The 24979-nt window shown below is 37.0% G+C and overlaps 1 protein-coding gene and 1 non-coding gene across 2 annotated transcripts in view; both read right to left on the reverse strand.

The window, feature by feature from the left end:
* Nucleotides 1-18851, reverse strand: part of TMEM116 (transmembrane protein 116) — a 62344-nt gene extending 43493 nt beyond the window's left edge. The window contains exons 1-4 of the mRNA XM_035017023.1: nt 18768-18851; nt 18196-18242; nt 17254-17317; nt 10638-10769 (exon numbers count right to left, since the gene is read on the reverse strand). Coding sequence (XP_034872914.1) covers nt 10638-10769; nt 17254-17317; nt 18196-18242; nt 18768-18815 — 291 coding nt within the window. The 5' untranslated portion in view covers nt 18816-18851. The remainder of the gene's footprint in view (nt 1-10637; nt 10770-17253; nt 17318-18195; nt 18243-18767) is intronic.
* On the reverse strand, nt 17436-17539 carry LOC118018714. Its single transcript, XR_004681464.1, has one exon. It is a non-coding gene; the product is annotated as a U6 spliceosomal RNA (small nuclear RNA).
* Nucleotides 18852-24979: the final 6128 nt, after the last annotated feature.

Below are 24979 nucleotides of genomic sequence, written 5' to 3' on the forward strand. Positions count from 1 at the left end.
CTCTCTCTTTCTTCTTCTTCTGGGATCCCAATTATTCTAATGTTGTTTCATCTTATGGTATCGCTTATCTCTCAAATTCTGCCCTCGTGATCCAGTAGTTGTTTATCTCTCTTTTTCTCAGCTTCTTTATTTTCCATCATTTGGTCTTTTATATCACTGATTCTCTCTTCTGCCTCATTTATCCTAGGAGTTAGCGCCCCCATATTTGATTGCACCATATTAATAGCCTTTTTGATTTCGACTTGGTTAGATTTTAGTTCTTTTACTTCTCCAGAAAGGGTTTCTCTAATAACTTCCATGCTTTTTTCAAGCCCAGCTAGTATCTTTAAAGTGATGATTCTGACCTCTAGATCTGACATCGTACTAATGTCCGTATTGAGTAGGTCCCTGGCAGTTGGTACTACCTCTTGTTCTTTTTGTTGAGGTGATTTTTTCTGTCTTGTCATTTTGTCCAGAGGAGAATAGATTAATGAGAGAACGAAATGCTAACAGGGTAACAACGTTCCCAGAAAATATACTCTAAACAAATCAGAAAAGACCTGAAGCAGTGGGAAAAGAAAGGGAAAGAGAGAAAAAAGAAAAAAACAAAAAAAAAGAAAAAGATAAAGATAAAAACAAACAAAAACAGAACAAAACAAAAAAAAACAGAATGTGATCAAATATGATCAGGCTGGTATAGAGATCAGTGCCACACACTACATTTTGGGTGTATTTTGGTCTGTTAGAATAAAGTGCCTCCCAAAATTTTAAAGAAAGAAAAACTTATATATGTACAAAAATAAGGGTTGATATGATGAAAGGATGGAATATGACTATAAAGATGGAAATTATAAAAAATTTTATAAAAGGAATTGATAAGAAGTTGTTCGAAAAAAGAAAGAAGAGGATTTAAAAAAAAGGGGGGGAAAAAGGGAGAGAATGTGATCAGGCAGGGGAGTAGGAAAAAAACCATACATTAGAGATTTAGGGTATATTTTGATCTGTTAGAAGAAACTATCTCAAAATTTTAAAGAGAGGATAACTTATATATATATGCCAAAAATACAGGTAACTACTATGAAGGGATAGAATATGACTCTAAAAATGAAAAATAAAAATGTTTTTTTTTTTTTAAAAAGGGATTGATAAGATGTTGGTTGAAAAAGGGAAAAAGAAAAATTAAAAAAAAAAAAGTTAAAAAAAAAAACCAACTTAACTTTGAAAGACTACAGAATCATGATAAAAAAGCCTTGAATTCGGGCGCCTGGGTGGCTCAGTCATTAAGCGTCTGCCTTCGGCTCAGGTCATGATCCCAGGGTCCTGGGATCGAGTCCCACATCGGGCTCCCTGCTCGGCAGGAAGCCTGCTTCTCCCTCTCCCACTCCCCCTGCTTGTGTTCCTGCTCTCGCTGTCTCTCTCTCTCTGTCAAATAAATAAATAAATAAATCTTAAAAAAAAAAAAAAGCCATGAATTCTAGGTGCATTATTCCCCTAGCACTGGAGTTCTGCCTTTCTCATTGATTGGTAAACTTGGTCTTGGCTGGCTGTTCTTGCTGATCTTCTGGGGGAGGGGCCTGTTGCCGTGGTTTCCAAAAGTCTTTGCCGGAGGCGGAATCGCCCCGCCCCTGCACAGTCCGGGCTAAGTAATCTGCTCGGGTTTGCTCTCCAGAGATTTTGTTCCCTGCAAGCTTTCCGTACAGCTTTGGAGGCCAAGAACTAGGGCCCCGCTCCTCAGTGCGCCCCCAGAGAAAAGCTGTCAGTCACTCCCCTCTCCCCAGTCTCCGGCCGCACTCCGTGCTCACCCGGCCTGTGACCGAGCGTTTCTATCTCTGGCACCCGACCCCGGGTGGAGTCTCCAAACCCAGCAGATCCCTGTGGTGCGCTCCCACACCGCTCCTCCCGGGGGAAAAAGGTGAGTCTCCTCGGATCTGCCGCTTGTTGGGTCCCTGCTGGAGGAGCAGTGGTCTGACTGTGCCGCAGATCACAGTTTATGGCAACCCTGAGCTGAAAGCCCCAAGCTGATAGAGTTTATCAGGAGGGAAGACAACAGGGAATACTGAAACATTAATCTGATACAGTCTATAGATTTTTGTATTCTAAAGAAAACTTAGATATTGAGAATTATTTAAATAATATATTCCCCGAAAACCTCCAAGTTAATCCTGAATATCCAAATGCTGAAGTTTTTTGAGCACATTCTCAGTCCCAAGCTTTACTTATGAATTTCTACTTCTGGCCAAGATGGAATAACAAGAACTCAATTTACCTTCCTGGCAAACAAACAAAAAAGACAGACAAAATATTTCAAACAACAGTTTTAAGACATTAGACATCAGATAACAAAGTCAGTGATCTCTGAAGCATGGGAAACATGAGATGAACCATAGAACTACCTCAGCTTACTTTTTTTTTTTTTAAGATTTATTTATTTATTTGAGAGAGAGAGAGAGTGCATGCCCGTGGGGGGGGTGCAGGGCAGAGGGAGAAGAAGAGGGAGAGGAAGAAAATCTCAAGCAGGCTCCATGCTGAGCATAGAGCCGGATAGGGGGCTTGATCTCACAATGCTGAGATCATGAGCTGAGCCAAAATCAAGAGTTAGCCACTTAACCAAACAGAGCCACCCAGGTACTCCGACTTCAGCTTACTTTCTAAAGAGAGTTCCCATGCTACTGTACAGGAAGAAAAAACTGAGGAGAGCTTGGCTAACTCTGAGTTGAGGAGATAGAGGTGAGAATCCAGGAAGACAAAGGCTGCTAGAGTTCACAGAACAGAGTGCTGGAGAGGAAAGAGCTGCTCAGAGCACCCCGGATATTTGCAGAGGCTCTTCCTAGAGTATTCAGCCAAGTACTGATTGATGCATGTATATAAGGGAAATATCCAAAGCCAAAAGAACTATCTAAAAGTATTACAGAACAGTATCTAGAGTTCACATAGGGCCAAAAATAGTTCCTACCACCAAGATTCAAAAAACTGGTAATTCAAAAGGACATAAGGTAGAGTACTCAGGAAGACTGTGGCTCAGTTGTGAGAAATAATTAGCCTGAGACTAAGCATCACTCCAGAACTAACTAAAAAATCATAAAAGCAGGATCTGAGAGATTCAAGCTATTTTAAGTAATTTATCTAAATCCAAGGACAAAATTCAATAATGGTTATAGGTATACAGAAATATCTAGTATACCCCAAAAATAAAAGTCACAGTGTCTGACATCCAATAAAAGATTAGATGCAAAGAGGGAGTAAAACACGACCTATACGAGGAGAATAATCAATCAATTGAAACCTACCCAAAACTGAAACAGATATTAGAATTAGCAGTAAAAGACAATAAAATAGTTATAATATTCTGTCCCATATTTTTAATAAGTAGAAACATGGAAGATATTTTTAAAGACCTTACTTGAGCTGCTAAACATGAAAACTACAATGGATCAGAGTAAATATACAGATTAGACACTGCAGAAGAAATGACTAATGAATCTGAAAGCATAATAGAAAATATTCAAAATGAAAAACAAAGCAAAAAAAAAAAAAAGAATCCAAAAACTGAAAAAGCATCAATGAACAGTGGGAAAGCTTCAAGCAGCATTATATATAGGTAATAGGATGCCTGAAAGGAGTACAAGTGGTGGGGGAAAGGGAAACAGAAAACATATTTGAAGAAATAATGGACAAAAGCTTTCCAAATTTGATGAAAACTATAAACTCATAGATACAAAGCTCAAATTATCCCAAGGAAAAGAAATATGAATAAAATGACACCAAGGCCCATCATAATCAAATTATTCATTTTTTAAAGATTTTATTTATTTATTTGTCAGAGAGAGCGAGCGAGAGAGTGCACACACACACAAGCAGTGGGGAATGGCAGGCAGAGGGAGAAGCAGGCTCCTCGCTGAGCAAAGAGCCTGATGTGGGACTGGATTCCAGGACTCTGGGGTCATGACTTGAGCCGGAGGCAGATGCTTAACCAGCTGAGTCATCCAAGCATCCGAAATTATTCATTTTTAAAAGAAAAATCTTAAAAGCAACCAGAGGAAAAAAGATGCAGAGAGGAACAAAGATATAGTATCAGATTTCTTAAAGGAAAACAGTTCAAGCAAAAAGACAGTGAAGCAATATGTTAAAGTACTAAAATTTTCTAGAAAGTCTATACCCAGCAAATATACTCTCAAAAACAAAGGCAAAATAGACATTTTCAAACATAAAAAAGCAGACCCACAACATAAGATGTGTTAAAGAGTATGCTTCAGGCAGAAGAAAAATGGTATCACACAAAAATCTGAATCTACACAAAAGAATGAAGAACACTGGAAATAGAAGGTATAAAAGATTTTTTTCTTATTATTTAAATCTCTGTAATGATAATTAACTGTTTGAGCAAATATAAAAATATATTGTGAGCTTTACAGTATACAAATAATACATGACAATAGCATAAAGGCCAGGAGAGGAGAAATGAAAGTTACATTGTAAGATTCTCACCCTATATGTGAAGAGATATGATATCACTTCAACTATGATAAGTTAAAATGTATACTATGAATCCTGTAACACAACCACTAAAGTAACACAACAAAGGGTTTTAGCTAATAAGCCAACAAAGGAGATAAAAGGTAATAATAAAAATAGTATATTAAGCCAAAGAAGGCAGAAAAAGGAAGAAAAGGGAATAAATAACAGAACAGAAAACAAAGAGCAAAATGATAGATTCAAATAAAATAGTACAAATTAAGTGTAAGTGGCCTAAAAACCACAAATAAAAGGCAGAGATTGTTGGACTGGATAAAATACTAAGACCTAAATATATGCTGCCTACAAGAAGTGCATTTTAAATAAAAATATACAAATAATTTAAATTTACAAGGAGGTAAGAAGATATACCATGCTAATGATAACTGAAAGTGAAACAACAAAACAGTAACAAAAGGTGAAATGGCTATATAAATATCAGGAAAAAAAGGAAATTACAGAGCAAAGAATATTACCAAGGATAAAGGTCATTTCATCATGGCAACTTGTTCATCTAATCAAGAGAATATAAAAATCTTAAATTTGTATACTCCTTAGAAGAGAACTTCAGAATACATGAAGCAAAAACTAATAGAACTAAAATGGGAAATAGATAAACCCACAATTATTATCAGGAAAATCACTATCTCTCACTAATGAATACAATAAGTAGACAGACAATCAGCAAGAATTTTTTTTTTAAATTTTTTTTGAAGATTTTATTTATTTATTTGACAGAGACACAGCGAGAGAGGGAACACAAGCAGGGGGAGTGGGAGAGGGAGAAGCAGGCTTCCCGCGGAGCAGGGAGCCCGATGCGGGACTCGATCCCAGGACCCTGGGATCATGACCTGAGCCGAAGGCAGACGCTTAACGACTGAGCCACCCAGGCGCCCCAATCAGCAAGAATTTAATGGACTTGAAGGTCACTATCAATCAACCTGATATAACAACATGTATAGAACATTCCATCCAATGACAGCAGAATACATCCTAAAATCCATACCTAACCTCAAGGGACCCTGAGATTGTTTTGGCTAAAACAATCTTTTTTAAAAATTTAAATTCAATTAATTAACATATAATGTATTATTTGTTTCAGGGGTACAGGTCTGCAATTCATCAGTCTTATATAATACCTAGTGCTCCTTACAATGCATACCCTCCCCAATGTCCATCACCCAGTTACCCCGTTCCCCCACCCCACTCCCTTCCAGCAATCCTCTGTTTCCTAAAATTAAGAGTCTCTTATGGTTTGTCTGGGGCGCCTGGGTGGCTCAGATGGTTAAGCATCTGCCTTTGGCTCAGGTCATGATCCCAGTGTCCTGGATCAAGCCCCGCATCGGGCTTCCTGCTCAGCGGGGAGCCTGCTTCTCCCTCTCCCTCTGCCTCTCTCCCTGCTCATGCTCTCTCCCTCTCTCTCTCTCTCTCTGTATCTGTGTCTCAAATGAATAAATAAAAAAATCTAAAAAAAAAAAAAAAATAAGAGTCTCTTATGGTTTGTCTCCCTCTCTGGTTTCATCTTGTTTCATTTTTTCCTCTCTTCCCCTATGAACCTCTGCCTTGTTTCTTAAATTCCACATATCAGTGAGATCATATGATAATTGTCTTTCTCCGATTGACTTATTTCGCTTAGCATAATACCCTCTAGTTACATCCACGTCATTGCAAATGGCAAGATTTCATTTTTTTTGATGGCTGCCAAAACAATCTTTAAAAAGAAGAACCAAGTTGGAGGACTTGCACTTCCCAGTTTCAAAACTTAGTACAAAGTAACAGTAATTAAAACAATTAAAGAAAAAAAAAACAATTAAAGACAGACATATAGAATTAATGGATCAGAATAAAGAGCCTGGAATAAAATGTCACATATAAGTCATATGATTTTAAACAAGAGTGGCAAGATCATTTAGTGAGGAAAGGACAGTCTGTTTAGCAAATGTTATTTAAAAAACTGAATATCCACATGCACATGAATGAAGGTGGACACTTACCTTATACCATATACAAAAATTAGTTTAAAATAGATCAAAGACTTAAACCTAAGAAGTAAAACTATAAAACTTCTAGCAGAAGACATAGGGGAAAATCTTCATGACACTGGACTTGGCAATGATTTCTTGAATACAACATCAAAAGCACAGGTAACAAAAGAAACAATGTATTGGACCACATCAAAATTAAATATTTCTGTGCATCAAAAGACATAATCTACAGAGTGAAAAGGCAACCTATGAACGAATGGGAGAAAATATTTATAAATCATGTATTTGATAAGGAATTAATATTCATAATACATAAAGAACCCCTATAAATCAACAACAACAAATTTAAAAATGGACAAAGAACTTGAATAAACATTTCTTCAAGGAAGATATACAAATGGTCAACAAGCACACAACAAGATATTTAACATCACTAATACCACTAATCTTTAAAGAAATACAACTCAAAAACCACATTATACCACTTTACTTCCATTAGGATAGTTATTTAAAACACACACACACACACAAAACCAGAAAACAACTGTTAATGTGGATATGAAGAAATTAGAAACTTTATGCAGTGGAACTGTAAAATGATGCCACTGTTATGGAAAACAATATGGTGGTTCCTCAAAAAATTGAACATAGAATTATCATTTGATCCAGCAATTCCACTTTTAGATATATACTCATAAGAATTAAGAGTAAGGGCTCAAACAGGTATTTGTATACCCATGTTCAAAGCAGCATTATACACAATAGCCAAAAGATGGAAGTAACTCAAGGGTCCATCAATGGATGAATGAATAAATAAAATGTGGTATAATCATGCAAAGGAATATTATTCAGCCTTATAAAGGAATGGAATTCTGACATATGCTACAACATGGATGGACACTGAATACATTAAGCTAAGTTAAATAAGTTAGACACAAAAGGATGAATATTGTATGATTCCACTGATAGGAGGTAATTAGAGTGGTAAATTCATACAGACAGAAAGAATGGTAGTGCTTGGTGGGAGAAGTGGAATCACTGGATACAGAGTTTCAGTTTGGGATGATGAAAATTTCTGGAGATGGATGGTGGTGATAATTACACAATAATATGAATGTACTTAGTATCACTGAACTGTGCATTTAAAGATTTTTTTTTAAGATTTTATTTATTTATTTGACAGAGAGAGAGAGAGAGTACAAGCAGGGAGAGAGGTAGGGAGAGGGAGAAGCAGGCTCCCGCTGAGCAGAGAGCCCGACACGGGGCTCGATCCCAGGACCCCGGGATCATGACCTGAGCCGAAGGCAGATGCTTAACAAACTGAGTCACCCAGGCGCCCCTGAACTGTACATTTAAAAATGTCAAGATGATAAATTTTGTTATGTGTTTTTTACCACAATTTTTAAAAAATTTAATGATTAAAATGGTTTTATGTTATGCACGTTACCACAATTAAAAAAATAAAGCTGGGGGTGTCTAGGTGGCTCAGTTGGTTAAGCATGGACTCTTGATTTCAGCTCATGTCATGATCTCAGGGTCATGAGATCGAGCCCTGCATCAGGCTCCGAGCTGAGCATGGAGCCTGCTTAAAATTGTCTCTCCAGGGAACCTGGGAGGTTCAGTTGGTTAAGTATCTGCCTTCAGTTCAGGTCATAATCTCAGGGACCTGGGATCGAGTCCCATGTCCAGTTCCCTGCTCAACAGAGAGTCTGCTTCTCCCTCTCCCTCTGCCCTCCCCCCCACTGTGCTCTCTCTCTCAAATAAATAAAATCTCTTAAAAAAAAAAATTCTCTCTCCCTCTGACCCTCCCCATCCACATGCTCTTTCTCACTCAATAAATAAATGAATGAATAATAAACAAATAAATATAACTAAATAAGCTAATGTTTTTTAGCCCTCTTCAGCCCATCCCTCCCATTGATTACAAACAAAAACTCTGGGAAAAATATAAAAATTAACTACTTGAAGACTGAAAAGTAAAAATCAAACAAGGAGTCAAATATGGAGAAGGAAACTGCACAAAAGTGAGTTTCCCAAACTTTTCTCTCTTGCTGTCTTACAGCTTTTCCTCAAGTGTGCATCCCAGTCATGATGCTTCTCAATGAAGGCACCTAAAACTCTAACAGAAACCTATGTTCTAAGCCACATAAACCAGAGAATGTCCCCCTTCAGGCAGGAAAGTGTGGGTGGAATCCCAAAAGTGACAGAGCAAGAAAAGCAGATGTCCTAATTCTGTGTATGATTCCATATAAGTCTCAACCTAACCACTACACTATACATGCACATGACAGCCCAAAACCAGCATAGCTAAGGCTTAGAGAACTAGGCTTAGAGAACTTGAACCTAAAAATGATGAAGTGAAATTCACATTCTAGGGTGCCTGGGTGGTTCTGTTGGTTAAGTGACTGCCTTTGGCTCAGGTCATGATCCTGGAGTCCCAGGATCAAGTCCCGCATTGGGCTCCCTGCTCAGTAGGGAGTCTGATTCTCCCTCTGATCCCCCCCCATCTCCTGCCCCCTCTCTCTCTCAAATAAATAAATAAAATTGTTTAAAAAAGAAATTCACATTCTAAACCTAATCAGGTTGACTGTCTGCTAAGCAAAAACATTAGCATTCTCCAGAGAATTACAAAAGAACCCAGAGTCTATGCTACGTAGCATTCACAATGTCCAAGATGAGATCCTAAATTACTTGACACACAAAGAACAGAAATTTGTCACCCATTATCATGGAAGAAGACAATCAACAAACACCAACTTAGAAATAGCCAGATATTGGATATATCCAACTAAAATTTTTAAAAGCAACTATTGTCATTCATATGCTCCATGAGATAAAGGAAAATAAACTTGAAATGATTTTGTGGGGTGATGGAAATAGAAATGTTTGTTATCTTAATTGTGGTAATGATTTGATAGGGGTATACATATATTAAAAAAGATAAAATTGTACACTTTAAATAGTGTGGTGTAGGGGCACCTGGGTGGCTCAGTCAGTTAAGCGTCTGCCTTTGGCTTGGGTCATGATCTTGGGGTCCTGTGATTGAGCCCCACATCGGGCTCCCTGCTCAGTGGAGGCTCTGCTTCTCCCTCTTCCTCTGCCCTCCCCCCATTCATGTTCTCTCCCTCTCTCAAATATTTTAAAAATTAAATAAATAAATATATGTTGTTTATTGTATGTACAGCTCAATAAAGTTGTAAAAAAAAGAAACAATCATACCTATGCCAAGCACAAGGTAAATATTATTAATGACCATTTTACAGACTAGGAGACTTAAGTTCAGAAATTAAGTATTTGCCTAAGGTTACAAAGTTAACTGTGTTCAGAATTCTATGCAGACTTTTTTTACTTCCAAAGCTATGTTATTTCCTTAGCTGAGAAAATAATACAGTGTTACTCAATTTATGAGATATTAGGAGGACTGAATAAAGTATGTTTCTATGATACTAAAATTCATATGAGATAGTTAACTTATATTAGTACATGGATTTCATACCACCAGTTACATGTTATAATTTTCCTACTAAACTGAAAGAAATATTTCCACTAGTAACAAATCTCAAAGGAAACACATTAACAGTGAGTACAGATTGCATTTTAACCTCTACTTTTTCACTAGCAAGTCTGAGAAATATAAGAAACATTATATACAGATGACACTGTGTGGGTTAATCTACTGATAAAATCTGTGAAATATCTATAATCCATACATAATGATACGTAGTATTTCCCAATTTAAGCCACTGCTTATTATATTCTTTTAATAAAAACCATGCATTAATCGCAAGATGTTGTTAAAGACAATTTCATTACATGGAAATACACTCATACTATGTTAAAAAAAAAAGCAATTTACAAAAAATTACTTGTTTTAAAATGCATATACCTACAGAGAAAAAGATTGGAAAGATATATAATACATATAAAATATTGTGGGTGATTATGGGTGATTTTAATTATCTTTTTGCTTCTCTGAATTTTCCACCCTTTCTATAATAAACAAGTAGTGTTTTTTAATATGGAAAACCATTAAGAGCTATTGTTTCAAAGTGTAACAACAAACAAAAGGGCCCCACTTACCAAGATGGATTATCTTTGCTTTCTATTTAGGTCTGAGTATACCTGTCTTACAAGATACAGTCACAGTCTAGTACCACTCACCTGTCCAACTGCTTGCAAGTTATAGCAGACAATGTCCTTATTGGCTGCTGAAGTTCCATAAAGAAGTGCCTCAGTGAGCCAGCATATCCCCAGGAGAAGGTCAGAGAAGCTCAGATAAAAGAGTGGCCTTATCTGTCAAAGCAACAAGAGCCTCATTTCATAAATGATGTAACTAGGAGAATGTAACAATCAATTATTTTTATGTTATACCTTTCTAGTAAAAACCTGGGCCACCATTTTTCTGGGGTCTCTGTCATTGGTGGACTGTGGGGAATGTAAAGGAATACTCCAGGTAGGCAGGAATACATAATTGCAACTATCCCAATTGTCCTGGAATCAGACTACTCATGGATAGACTAGCATTGGAACTTCTTCCTCATAAACATATTCCTTCCTCAGATATAGGGACAAAGGAAAAAATGGGCAGATAAGGAATTTTGTGATGGGAGACACACCACAAATAGAAAATTAAAAGTGCTCTAGTTGCACAGCCAACATCCAACAATAGGAAATGAGATCATCGGCTGAGTTTTGGGATATGGTTAAGGACTCAAGAAAAAAAACAACAGGTTTTTAAAATCTTAATATAGTTTAACTTGCATTTTTCTTTTTCTTTTCTTTATTGAAAAATTGTAAGATATTTAGTGTGCAATGGGATGATTTGATATACATGTGCATTGTGAAAGGATTTCCCCAAGTTAACACCTCCATCACCACACACATTTACTTTTTTTTTTTTTGATGAGAACACTTAAGTTCTACTCTCTTAGCAAATTTCAATTATACAACACAATGTTATCAACTATAGTCACCACATTATACATTAGATCCCCAGACCTTATTCATCTTATTTTGTCAATGAAAACTCAAGAGTAGGAAAAACATCAGTATGAATTGTATATGCTGCTTTTCAATTTCTGACCCCGTCAGTAAAGTTTGTCCTTCTTTATCACTTTCTAGTATTCTTCCCCTTTTGGCCTCCCTACTCCCACATTTCTAAAAATAGTATTGGTTAGCCTACAGAGAAAATTATAAAATGTTTATTGAGAGACACCAAAAGAGATCTACAGTGAACAAATATACTATGCTCATGGATTGTAAGACCTAAGATTACAAAAATGTTGGTTCTCCCTAAACTGATACATAGATTAAATGCAATATCAACTGTATCTCAACATATTTTCTTGTGGAAGTTGACAAGCTGGCTCTACATCTGATATAGAAATACAAAATATAAAGATAACCAAGACATTCTTAATGAAAGAGGAAAAAGAAGACTTGTCCTACACATAGCAAAACTTAATATAAAGCTAGAGTGCAGATACTGTGGTCCTAGCACAGGGATAAATAAGCAAATAGACAAATGAAACAGAATCAGAGCTCAAACAAACCTAAGCATAAATAAAAACTTTTTATACATGATAGAAGTGGCTTTTTAAAAAAGATTTTATTTATTTGACAGAGAGAGAGAGCTCGAGAGAGAGCACAAGCAGAGGGAGCAGCAGAGGCAGAAGGAGAAGCAGACTCCCCGCTGAGCAGGGAGCCCGACGCGAGGGTCAATCCCAGGACCCTGAGATCATGACCCAAGCCATCTGAGCCACCCAGGTGCCCCTAGAAATGTCTTTTTTTGAACATTTTCATTTTACTATTATTGTTATTATTATTATAGTAAACTCTACACCCAATGTGGAACTCACACTCACAACCCTGAGATCAAGAGTTGCAGGCTCTGCTGACTGAGCCAGCCAGGCAACCCATAAGGCGGCTTTCTGGATCAAGAGAGAAAGGATAGTCTTTTCAAAATATGATGTTGCAACAACTGGGGGTCTGTATGGATAAAAATAAAAGTGGACCCCTACTTTCTATCTCACACACTCAAAAATGAGTTCCAACTGGTTTAAATAACTAAATGTGAAAGGCAAGAACCATAAAAAATTTTTTTTAGATAATAGAGGAGAATGTCTTCAACTTCTGGCCAGGGAAATTTTTCCTAAACAAAACAAAAAGGCTCTAAAAGGAAGTAATTGAAAAATTCAACCAGTGAAAAAGAAAAATGTGTCAAAAGACACCATAAAGAAAAAGACATGCCACAAAATGGGAGAAGATTATTTGCAACACATAAAACTGACAAAGGACCGGTATCAAAACAATATTAAAAATAAAAACAAACAAAAACTCTTACAAAGCAATTAAAAAAAACCCAGTAGAAAAAAATAGGCAAAACGTGTGAACAGGTACTTAAGAAGAAATCCAAATGGTCATAAACATATGAAAATATGCCCAATATCATTAGTAATCAAGGAAATGAAAAAATTAAATCTACAATGAGAAAAAAAATTCTATATTCATGGTAAAAATTTTTAAAGTCTGACAATATCAAGGATTAATGGAAACATGAAGCAATGAGACCTTTCATACCCTCTGGCACAACCATTTAGCAAAAGTTTGGCATTATCTAGGAGATATGCCTCTCCTACAGCAATTCTGTCATTAGGTAAATACACTAGAGAAATGTTTGCATGTGTGCACCAGAAGACATGGACAAGATTATTTATAGCAATACAGATACATAAATTATGATATGTTCAAAATACAGAATGCTAAACATCAGTGAAAAAGAAATGAACCAGAGCTTTACACAACATGAATAAATCTTACAAATAACACTGACAAAAAACAGCAAATCACAAAACTATATACAAAATACATACAATATTAGTCCATTTACAAAAAGTTAAAAAATGAGCTGAACTAAATTGTTTAAAGATACATACATTGACAAAACTGTACATAAAAGCAAAGAAATTATAATCACAGAAGTTGGGACAGTGGTTATCTCTAGAAGTGAGGACGAGATTTGTGACCAGTAAGGAGCATAGTAGGTTGACCAGTAAGGAGCATTTTGGTACAGACAATTTCTATTTCTTGTCCATAGTAGTTATAATCATTCTTTAAGCAGTACATACAAGTTTTATGCTTCTAATCCATATCTGATATATATCACAAGAAAAAGTAAATTAAAAATTTTTTTAGGTTATTACCACATACTACCTAATATAAAAACTAATCTCACCTGTACAAAAGGGAAGTTTTCTAATTCCCCTCTTCCAAATGAGAGGAAACCTAAGATGCTATACCTTGCAAACAGGGGTAAATGGTCAAGTTGCTTTGGCTAACAGATACAAAAACAAGTGAAATAACATTTTAAACTACATTTAATAAATATCAGATATTATTATTATTTTTAGCATATATAGCCTTTGCTCTGGGTAAGCCTACTAAAATTCCAACCAGATGGCACATTCACAGATTCTACTGGCCCATGACCTTCCACAAGTTTATAACTGTTAATGGGTAAAAAATTAAAACTGAACACAAAATAAACTCCGGAGGAGAAAGGCAGCCAAGAGACTTTTGTGAGCAAGAATGTAATTTTGTTTATGGTCATTGATTCAATAAATAGCCTTATAAAGAGAGAGCTGTTTGCCACTAAAACATACCTAAAGTCTTTGGCAGGGAAATGGAGGATAAAAAGAGGTTTATATAACTTCACTCATGCTTGGAAAACAATGAGTTCTAGTAACAGGAGATAAAGTCAATCAAGTAAACAACAAAAATTAACCGAGTACCTACTAAAATCAAGAAAAATTTCACCCTGCCTATGTTCACAAGATACTATGTTGAATGTAATACAAAGAAAGGTTCGGTATAGCCCATGGTTTAAGGAAAGTGCAATCAAGCACAGTGTGCAGTACTTAGGCAGACACATAAAAGCCTAAGACATAGTCCTAAATATGAAAGCAAAAACTCTTTTTAAAAAACATGCATAGGGATGTCTGGGTGGCTCAGTTGGTTAAGTGTCTGCCTTCGGCTCAGGTCATGATCCCAGGGTCCTGGGTTCGAGTCCCGCTTTGGGTTCCTTGTTCAGAAGGGAGCCTGCTTCTCCCTCTGCCTGCCGCACCCCCTGCTTGTGCTCTCTCTCTCTCTGACAAATAAAAAAAATAAAATCTTTTTTTAAAAATGCCTAATTTGTACCTAATTTAAATCAAGAGCAGGATAAGGGGTAGGGCAGGGAGGATGTGCATTGTGTGAAAGGCTTTCCCTGGGGAGGTTCGGGTCCAAGTCTGTGCTGGTGAGGTTCATAGGAATACTCTTCTAAAACCCTGCTTCCCAATATTTCTATTCAAATGAAATCAGGTTACAAAGAATATCAAAAGTGATCTTCTTGGGCAAATTAAGTCACATAAGTGTAATAAAGTATCTGCCTTGAGTGTTATTTAACAATGGCTAGTCTGGCCACTTTCTTCTCCAGTTTGCTTCTCTGAGTCATTGTTTCATCAGCTAGTCCCCTCAAAGATTCCCTATGGATTTCTCCAATTTACCATATTTATTTTTAATTTAATAGACTATTTTGGTCTTTTTCAGATTATTACTTCCATGTGTTTTTTGCTGTTAAAAATATTCTTTGATAGGGACGCCTGGGTGGCTCAGTTGGTTAAACGACTGCCTTCGGCTCAGGTCATGATCCTGGAGTCCCAGGATCGAGTCCCACATCGGGCTCCCTGCTCAGCGGGAAGCCTGCTTCTCCCTCTGCTCGTGCTCTCTCTCTCTGACAAATAAGTAAATAAAATCTTAAAAAAAAAAAAAAATTCTGTGATGGAGGAAAAAGGAAAACTGGAGGATGGTTGACATTCTTAACCTGGAAAAATTGGAATTTTTCCTACACCAAGAAAACAGAATGTGTGGGAACCAGTGAACTAGTGGTTGCTAAGGTCCTTTAGGCTCTGGTTATGTGAAAGGTATGAGAACTGAAGCCAGAGAAACTAAAGGTCACATCCTAGGCGAAACTAGATCCCACATCTTTATAAAGCTCTAACCCGTTGTCACGCCAGAAGTCACCTTAGAGCAGTGGCTCTCAGCCAGGAGCAATTTTGCCTCCCCCAGGAGACATCTGGCAATATTTGAAGATATTTTGGTTTTTACAACCTCAAAGGTAGGGGGAGGTAGTTTGCTTCTAGCATCTAGTGGGTAAAGTCTGCTAAACATCCTAATGTGCAAACAGCCCCCTATAACAAATAATCATCCAGTCCAACAGATAAATAATGCAGAGACTGAGAATCTCTGCTTAGCTCTCTCTACTACATAACTAATACTTTATTAACTTAATCATGTATGAATTCAAATTTCAGCAAAGGAGACAAACATTAGGGAAATCTGAATCACAGAAAGATATGTGGTCCAAGATTACTTTGGCAGGCAATGACAAAACAGTACCAAGACTTCTACTCTCCAGTTTTACTTACATAGTCACAGTCTATGTCTGAAATTCAAAATCCTATCTTCATTAGGTATCATATTTCAGTGGCTTAAAAAGCATATATGGAGAAAGGCTTTGGAACAAGACAATCCTATCCTCAAATTCTAGCTCTAACAACTTACTGGCTACAAATAAGACCTTAGGAATGTCCCTCAACCTTACTAGGATTCCATTTCTTCACTATAATATGAGATTAATAATATCCTCCTCACAGAGTTGTTTTAAGGATTAAATGAAAAATGTATTTAAAACACTGAGCACATCTGTCTAGAATACAATAAATACTAAATACTGTGTTTAATTTGAAGGGGGACTGTAGTTAAGAGTTGGACTTTTGAAAATCTGTTCTGCTACTTACTGTAAAATTTGAACAAGTTATTTCATGACTTTGAGCCTCAATTTCCTCATCTGTGAAATGGAGCTAATATCATCCTTCTCATGGGAGAGTGATGAGAGCCAATAAGATAAAGTTTGTAAAGCACCTAGCATACTTGGAACTCAGAAAGTGTTCAACATACAGAACTATTTTGATTACTAAAGTGGGCCTAATAAAACCCAATCACATTTTCCACATACAAAAGCTCTCCCATTTACATCCTGAACTATATTTTGTCTAATTTTGTGCCATTTGGCCTGGGTAGAGAAGTAGTTGTTACATTTCTCTTAAAATCTTTTCATAGCTAGGAAATACATCTCTCTTCCTAGTCCTCTCTCAATCAGGAAGGTTTTTTGTTTGTTTACACCTTAAATATATATAAATTTTGTTTGTCAATTATACCTCAATAAAAGGAAAGTTTTTTTACTTGATCTTTTTGGTATGAATAATTTTACATAGGATGTATTTTTACTCTGTTTTCACCATTAAATTGTACTTACCTAGAAGGCCTGAGCAACAAACCTAATACTTTTTGGACAACAAAGTCTCTGAGCTATTTCCTAGCCCCACTAGCAATGTTACCAAGATATCAGTATCAGAAAACTCACCTCTTGGCAGGACCATACTGTGCTTAGAGTGATTAGAGGCTTCAAACAACTGTTTCCTAACTTTAATAATCAATGAATAGCAAAAAAGTGTACTTTTTAGTAGGCAATCTCTCAGTATTCAAAGTTATAGTTAAAATAATTACCTAGAAGAAAAGGGAAACCTATTGACTTGTCTAAAATATCTCAATGTATCATAATGACAAATTTACAAGTAATTCATAGAATTATTCCATTATTTATGGTCACACTTCTCTTATTTATTTCAAAAGCTAAGTCACTCAACATTCAAATCCAACACAAAAAGAGTTTGCTCACCTCTGGAGATTTCTGTATATTCTGGAATATGGCATAGGCAATAAGTGAACTTGAGCCTATAACACTGACAGAGATAAAAGATAATCATTAAAAGAGGACTATTGGGGCTCCTTCATTTTTCCTAATGATTTTTTATAGCTTTACTGATATATAATAGATGTAAAATAAATTGCACATTTTTCTAAAATATGGAATGCTTCATGAATTTGTGTGTCATCCTTGCATAGGGGCCATGCTAATCTTCTCTGTATCATTCCTACTGATTTTGCAAATCAATCCTGTTGACCAAGTCCTTTGATTTTCATTTTTTTTTAAAGATTTTATCTATTTATTTGAGAGAGAGAGAATGAAAGAGAGCACATGAGAGGGGGGAGGGCCAGAGGGAGAAGCAGACTCCCCGCAGAGCAGGGAGCCTGATGCGGGACTCGATCCAGGGACTCCAGGATCATGACCTGAGCCGAAGGCAGTCGCTTAACCAACTGAGCCACCCAGGCGCCCAAGTCCTTTGATTTTCAGATGTCATTCCTCAATCTGGTTTTTTTGTTATTGTTGATGTTACATTTTATTAATCAGAAAATATCAACATGGGGGCGCCTGGGTGGCTCAGTTGGTTAAGCAACTGCCTTCGGCTCAGGTCATGGTCCCGGAGTCCTGGGATCGAGTCCCACATCGGGCTCCCGGCTCAGCGGGGAGCCTGCTTCTCCCTCTGACCCTCTCCCTTCTCATGCTGTTTCTCTCTCTCTCTCAAATAAATAAATAAATAAATAAAATCTTTTAAAAAAAAAAGAAAGAAAAAGAAAATATCAACATGGTAAAGAACAGCATTTCTCCCTAAAGAGTAAAAGCAAATACCCAGGGGGAAAATGCAGAAAACTTTAGAATTCTACAGCTTTGCTTCTACTTCTTTAAACAGTCATAGTACATGAGATTAAATAAATTTACCTCAGAGTAGCCATAACAAATTGTATCCACTGTATTGCAGAAAAAACCTAAATAAAACAAGAGAGTAAAATTAAAACTTATACATTTAATATCCAACCTTACTCTAATTTCACCGTTTATTAACTGTGCAGAGCACAAAGTCTTCAGTGTCTAATCAAAATACCCTACAAGTCTGAGAAGGAGCAGAAAGGCCTCTGGAAAGGCAAGGTGGCTCCTTGTGTCCTCTCTTATGCTCCATCTCTGGAAACAGTAAGATAAAAAGAACAGAGAGGTGGACAGAAAATGACTAAATGAAAAGAGAGTTGGATGAGAAGATTTAAAAAGGAAAGAATAAAATTAAGACGACACAGGAAAAGTTAAATTTTGAGAGAGAATAGACAGATGTGTGAAAAGAATGGGTAAAAGGAAAGGTAAACAAATACTATATATATTCGGCTGAGAGCTAGAGAAAAAATAGAATAGTAAGCAATAAAGAAACAGGAAGAAGTAGTAAAGAGATACTGCGAGTGAAAAATACAGAACAAGGAGGAAAAAAGGTGGAGCAAAAAGAAAGAGACAATTTATAATCTCACCAAGTCCCAATTGTCCTCCAGAATGCTAGCCTCGAGCAGGAAGGCCATAGGGACTTCAGCCCCAGCTCTGCTTAAACAGCCCAATCCTTCTCAGGTTCTGAATCTTGAAGCACTGAACAAGTGGCTCCACCCCTAGTCCAGCTGGGCCCCTCCCTACCAATACTGCCCTGTATCTTGAGGACAAGGAAAGAAGGTGGGGACAAGTGGAGGAGAAAGCCAAGCAGAAAGAACAAAAATAGAAAGAGCAGGTGACAAGGAAACAAAGTTCTAAAAAGCGTTAAGAATTGTAAGAAGAGGAAGAGACAGGAATAATAAAAAATAGAGAGAATGGTGAAAAGATAAATAGAGCTGCAAGACAGAAGTGGAACAGAAAAAAGGGAGAGAAAAATAAGTAAGGAGGTCTGCTTAAAACTTGCCCCATTTAGGGACAAAAGCCTGGGATGGAAAAGAGAGACTGCATATTAAAGCAATCAATAAATTTTTAATAATACCAAGAAAAGCTGTGAAGAGAAGGTGTTGTTAATATCTCATATTTAATAGTAACATCTGAAATATTCTGTACCAAAAACTCCCACCAGAAATATATTAACTTACATGATTCATTTAATATACTTATGTTTATATAACCACTCTGTATAAAGCATTGTGCCACAGAAGATACAAATAAGAGACAGACCCAGACTTCCAGGAGCTTATAACATAGTAGGAAACATGGCCTGAATACCAGAATCTCAAATTATCTGCATACAAAAAAATACACACTGCCTATCATTTGAACAATATTCGGAAGAACTGGTGAAATTTGGACAAAGACTATGGTAAGGAGAAAGCAGAAGGAAGAACATTTCATTTATATAACCATTTATCTTTCATCTAACTATACTTTCATACACTCTACAAATATTTATTGATAACATAAATTGGATCATTTGCATAGGTTCAGTGATTTAGTGATTTAAATATGTGATTCATTTATTCATATGAGGTTAATATACGATTCATTTATTCACCATAGTGTGGAGTAGAAGAAGGGACATCGTTAAATAGAGGTAGGTTCTGGTGGGAAACTGTTAAATTGGAGGTAGGCTCTAACCACTTTGCTTAGATCATTAGATAAACAGGGGCAGGTGAGTGGCTCAGTCGTTAAACATCTGCCTTCAGCTCAGGACATGATCCCAGGGTCCTGGGATGGAGCCCCGTGTCGGGCTCTCTGCTCGGTGGAAAGCCTGCTTCTCCCTCTCCCGCTGTGTCTCTCTCTATCAAATAAATAAATAAAATCTTTATTAAAAAATCATTAGATAAACAAAAAACACAAGTAGATTTCTGGTTCAGAAATCCCTACCATAAGGTCTCAGGGAGTGTTCTGAGGCCTCTAATCATATATCTATCTAATAAGGGTGAGAGGACTAATGACAGTCTCACCAAGTGATAAGAGAATGTTTTTGGACAAAGGACTCTTGTTCAATCAAGAACAATCTCAGATTGTTCAAGGAACAACCATGCCAAATCAGTCTGCTGCTCTTGACATTAAGAACTTTTCTCTCTTGCCACCTCTTCTAAAATGTCTTATGCCACTGACCAAATTCCCATGTGGGGATTTACCTTTCCATTTTTCTCTCTAGATTAGTACCCTGTTTTTTGTATATTTAGCATCATTCCCCCTTGAAATATCTTTTGAAACATAATCTTCCCATCTTCCTTTTCTGCAAGGGCTAACCCAAGCCCAAATGAAGTGAGTGATACTTATTTTTAGTTTTCTCTTCTTTCACTTAGCTCCTTAGTAAGCTCAGAAACATCACAGCTCACTTAATGTAATGGGTTACTACATTTCATGTATCAATTAAATTAACAGATATTCATTAAACTTCTACCATGAGCAAGTTACTACTGTGGATACAAAGTCAAGAAAGACACCTTCCTAGTAAAATATTTTTTATTTAAGCAAAACCTAAATACGATTTCTAGTAATAACATCTACCAATTATCAAGTGCTATCTATGTGTAAGGCTCTATGCTAAGCATTTTAATTGTCAACACAACCTTTGAGGTAAGAAGTAATATTCCCATTTTTTAAAAAAAAATTTAGTAGACTCTACACCCAATGTGAGGCTTGAACTCACGACCCTAAGGTCAAGAGTCCCATGTTCTACCAACTGAGCTAACCAGACACCCCAGTAATGTTCCCATTTTTCAGATGAAGAAACTGAGGCTTAAAGAAGTCACTTCTAGGGCGCCTGGGTGGCTCAGTTGGTTAAGCTACTGCCTTCGGCTCAGGTCATGATCCTGGAGTCCCGGGATCGAGTCCCACATCGGGCTCCCTGCTTGGCAGGGAGTCTGCTTCTCCCTCTGACCCTCCTCCCTCTCATGCTCTCTGTCTCTCATTCTCTCTCTCTCAAATAAATAAATAAATAAATAAAATCTTTAAAAAAAAAAAAAAGAAGTCACTTCTAGTGGTTACAGAGTTACCAAGTGGTACTCAAATCAATTCAAATCCAGTCATTCTGACTTCAATAGTTTGCACTCTTAACACACACAATATCCTAATGGAGAACTAGTTAATAGGAACACAGGGAAAGATAACGTTAAAAATTAATGGAACATCAGGGCGCCTGAGTGGCTCAGTCAGTTGGGCATCTGTCTTCAGCTCAGGTCATGATCCCAGAGCCCTGGGATTGAGCCCCACATCGGGCTCCCTGCTCAGTGGAGAGCCTGCTTCTCCCTCTGCCTGCCACTCTATCTGTGCTCTCTATCTCTCTGTCAAATAAATAAATAAAATCTTTTTAAAAAAATTAATGTAACATCTGGGATGCCGAGGGAGCTCAGTCATTTAAGCGTTTGCCTTCAGATCAGGTCATGCTCCTAGGGTCCTGGGATGGAGTCCCACATCAGGTTCCTTGCTCAGTGGGGAGCTTGCTTCTCCCTCTGCCTGCAGCTCCCCCGGCCTGCTACTTGTGCTCTCTGACGAATAAATAAATAAAGTCTTAAAAAAAAAAACAACTAATGTGGGGTGCCTGCGTGGCTCAGTAGGTTGAGCATCTGCCTTCGGCTCAGGTCATGATCTCAGGATCCTGGGATCCAGCCCCATGTCGGGCTCCCTGCTCGGTGGGGAGCCTGTTTCTCTCTCCTTCTGCCCCTACCCCCACCCCGTGCTCTCTCTAGCTCTCTCTAATTGATAAATAAAATCTTAAAAAAAAAAAAAAAACTAATGTAACATCAAGGTAGCTCTTTTATTAGGCAATTGCTTCTTAGATATAACAAATGCATAAGCAACAAAAGAAAAAACAGATAAATTGGTCTTCTTCAAACTTAAAAAATTTTCTGCTTCAGAGGATACCATCAAGAAAGCCACAGAATGGAAAAAAATATTTATAAACCATACACCTAATAATGGACTTATATAAAGAATATATAAAGAACTCCTACAGGGGCACCTGGGTGGGTCAGTCAGTTAAGCCTCTGACTCTTGATTTTGGCTCAGGTCATGATCTCAAGATGATGGGATCAAACCCCACGACAGGCTCCATGCTCAGCAGGGAGTCTGCTTGAGATTCTCTCTCCCTCTCCCCCCACTCACATGTACACTCTCTAAATAAATAAGTAAATAAATAAATAAATAAAATCTTTTAAAAAAAACCTCCTACAATTCAATAATAAAAATACAACCCAATTTAAAAACGAGCAAAGGGCGCCTGGGTGGCTCAGTCGTTGTGTCTGCCTTCGGCTCAGGTCATGATCCCAGGGTCCTGGGATCGAGCCCCGAATCAGGCTCCCTGCTCCGCAGGAAGCCTGCTTCTCCCTCTCCCACTCCCCCTGCTTGTGTTCCTGCTCTTGCTAGCTCTCTCTGTCAAATAAATAAATAAAATCTTAAAAAAAAACGGGCAAAGGTTTTAAATAGAAATTTCTCCCCCCAAATAAACAAATGACTAGTCACCATAGGAAAAGATGATTGACATCATAAGCCAGCAGGGAAACAGATTAAAATCACAATGAGATAACATCTCATTTTATTATAGCTATCTCATTTTATTATAGCTTTATAATAATATCTCATTTTATTATAGCTATCTCATTTTATTATATATAATATGCTCTTGCTATCTCTCTGTCAAATAAATAAATAAAATCTTTAAAAAAAAAAGATAGACAATAGCCAAGTGTTGCTGAAAATGTGGAGGAATAGAAACTCTTATACACTGCTGGTGAGAATATAAAATGCTGCAACCACTTTGGCAGTTCCTCAAAAGGTTAAACATATATGACTCAGCTGCTAGGTATAAACTCAGTTCTACTTCTAGGTATATACCCATGAGAAATTAAACATATGTCCACACAAAAACTTGAACACAAATGTTTATAATGTTGTTATTCATAAAAGACAAAAGGCAGAAACACAAGTGTCCATCAACTGGTGAATGGATAAATAAAACGTACTATAACCACATAATGAAATATTATTCAACAATTAAAAGCAAAGAAGTACTGATGCATTCTACAACATGAAGAACCTTGAAAACATTATGCTAAATGAAAGAAGCCAATCACAAAAGACCACATATTCTATGATTCCATTTGTATAAATGTCCCAAACAAGCAAATTTATAGACACATAAAGTAAATTAGTAGTTGCCTAGAACTAGGAAGGTTAATTTGGGAGAGAATGGGGAGTGACTACTGATGGGCACAAGATTTCTTTTTAGGGTGACAAAAATATTCTAAAATTAGGCAGTGGTGATGGTTGCACACTTTATGAATATACTAAAACTCACTGAATTGTACACTTTAAAAGGATAAACTGTAAATAGGAACATTTTATAGGGATACAGTAATTGTCCCTTGCTGAAATTCATGGTGTAATGATTAATGGATAACATGTTTCTGTCTTTCCTACTGAAAAGAATAATATTTAGAATAAAAAGTGTAAAACAAACATTGTAAGAGGGAACTGAAGATAAAGATTGTAAGAGAGCACCTGACTGCTCTAAATGAATCCACCACTCCTGGTCTGAACAAATTACACTTTAGGACTTTGATAAAACTTGCAGGTTAACCCAATAAACCACTGAATGAAATCCGAGAGTTTGTGTAAAAACGGGAAAATTGTTAGGAATTGTAGAAAATTGTAGAAATTTCTAGAAATTATATAAAATTGGTGATAACTAAATTTTTTATTTTTATAAGGAGAAAGGATGGTGGAATCTGAAAACCGTAGGTCAAAGATCTCAGTACTGATCCCAAATAAGATTCTAAAATGAACTATCTAAAAGGTGTGCTTTTAAACAATTAAAAAAAAGTAATCTCTAAAAATGGATTTATAAAAAAATCATGTCAGACTACCCCACTCTCTCTTTGGATAGAATTACCAGACACAGTATATATGGTATTTTGACAAAGCATTTGCTGAGAAATTTCATGATATAAAAGTAAGGAGAGACACCTGAGTGGCTCAGCTGGGTGAGTGTCCAATTCTTGGTTTCGGCTTAGGTTGTGATCTCAGGCTCATAAGATCAAGCCCCACGTCAGGCTCCACGTTCAGCAGGTCTGCTTGGGATTCTCTCTCTCCCTCTCCCTCCACTCCTCCCCTGCTTACACTCTCCCTCTCTCTCGAATAAATAAATAAAATCTTTAAAAAAAATAATGAGGGGTGCCTGGGTGGCTCAGCTGGTTAAGCATCTGCCTTCAGCTCAGGTCATGATCTTAGGGTCCTGGGATCTAGTCCCGCATTAGGCTTCCTGCTCAGCAGGAAGTCTGCTTCTCCCTCTCCCCCTCCCTCTGCCCCACTTGTGCTCTCTCTCTCAAATAAATAAATAAAATCTTAAAAAAAAAAAAAAAAGGAACTATAGACCAAGGGGAAGTACAATTAAGGGCATTTCTTGCACAAATAAGCCTAAGGGAGTGCTAACTAATTGATAAATATCAACTTAGAAATGACTTCTAGTGGAGTGAATCAGTATTCTGACTTGGCACAGTTCTGTAAAACACTTTCATTACTTGAGAGAAAATACAGTGGGCACATTTATCAAATGTGTGTATGTGCTATTACTGTTGCATAACAACTTTCCACAAATTTAGTGGCTTAAAACACACATTTATCATCTCACAGCTTCTGTGGGTCACGGGTACAATAGCTTAGCTTAGTTGGATCCTCTGCTTCAGGGCCTCTCACAAGGTTATAATCAAGATATCAACCAGGACTGAGTCTCATCTGAAGGCTC

Source organism: Mirounga leonina, unplaced genomic scaffold (genome assembly GCF_011800145.1).
Source record: "Mirounga leonina isolate KUSES-001 unplaced genomic scaffold, KU_Mleo_1.0 Mir_171, whole genome shotgun sequence".
In the NCBI taxonomy this organism is placed as follows: domain Eukaryota; kingdom Metazoa; phylum Chordata; class Mammalia; order Carnivora; family Phocidae; genus Mirounga; species Mirounga leonina.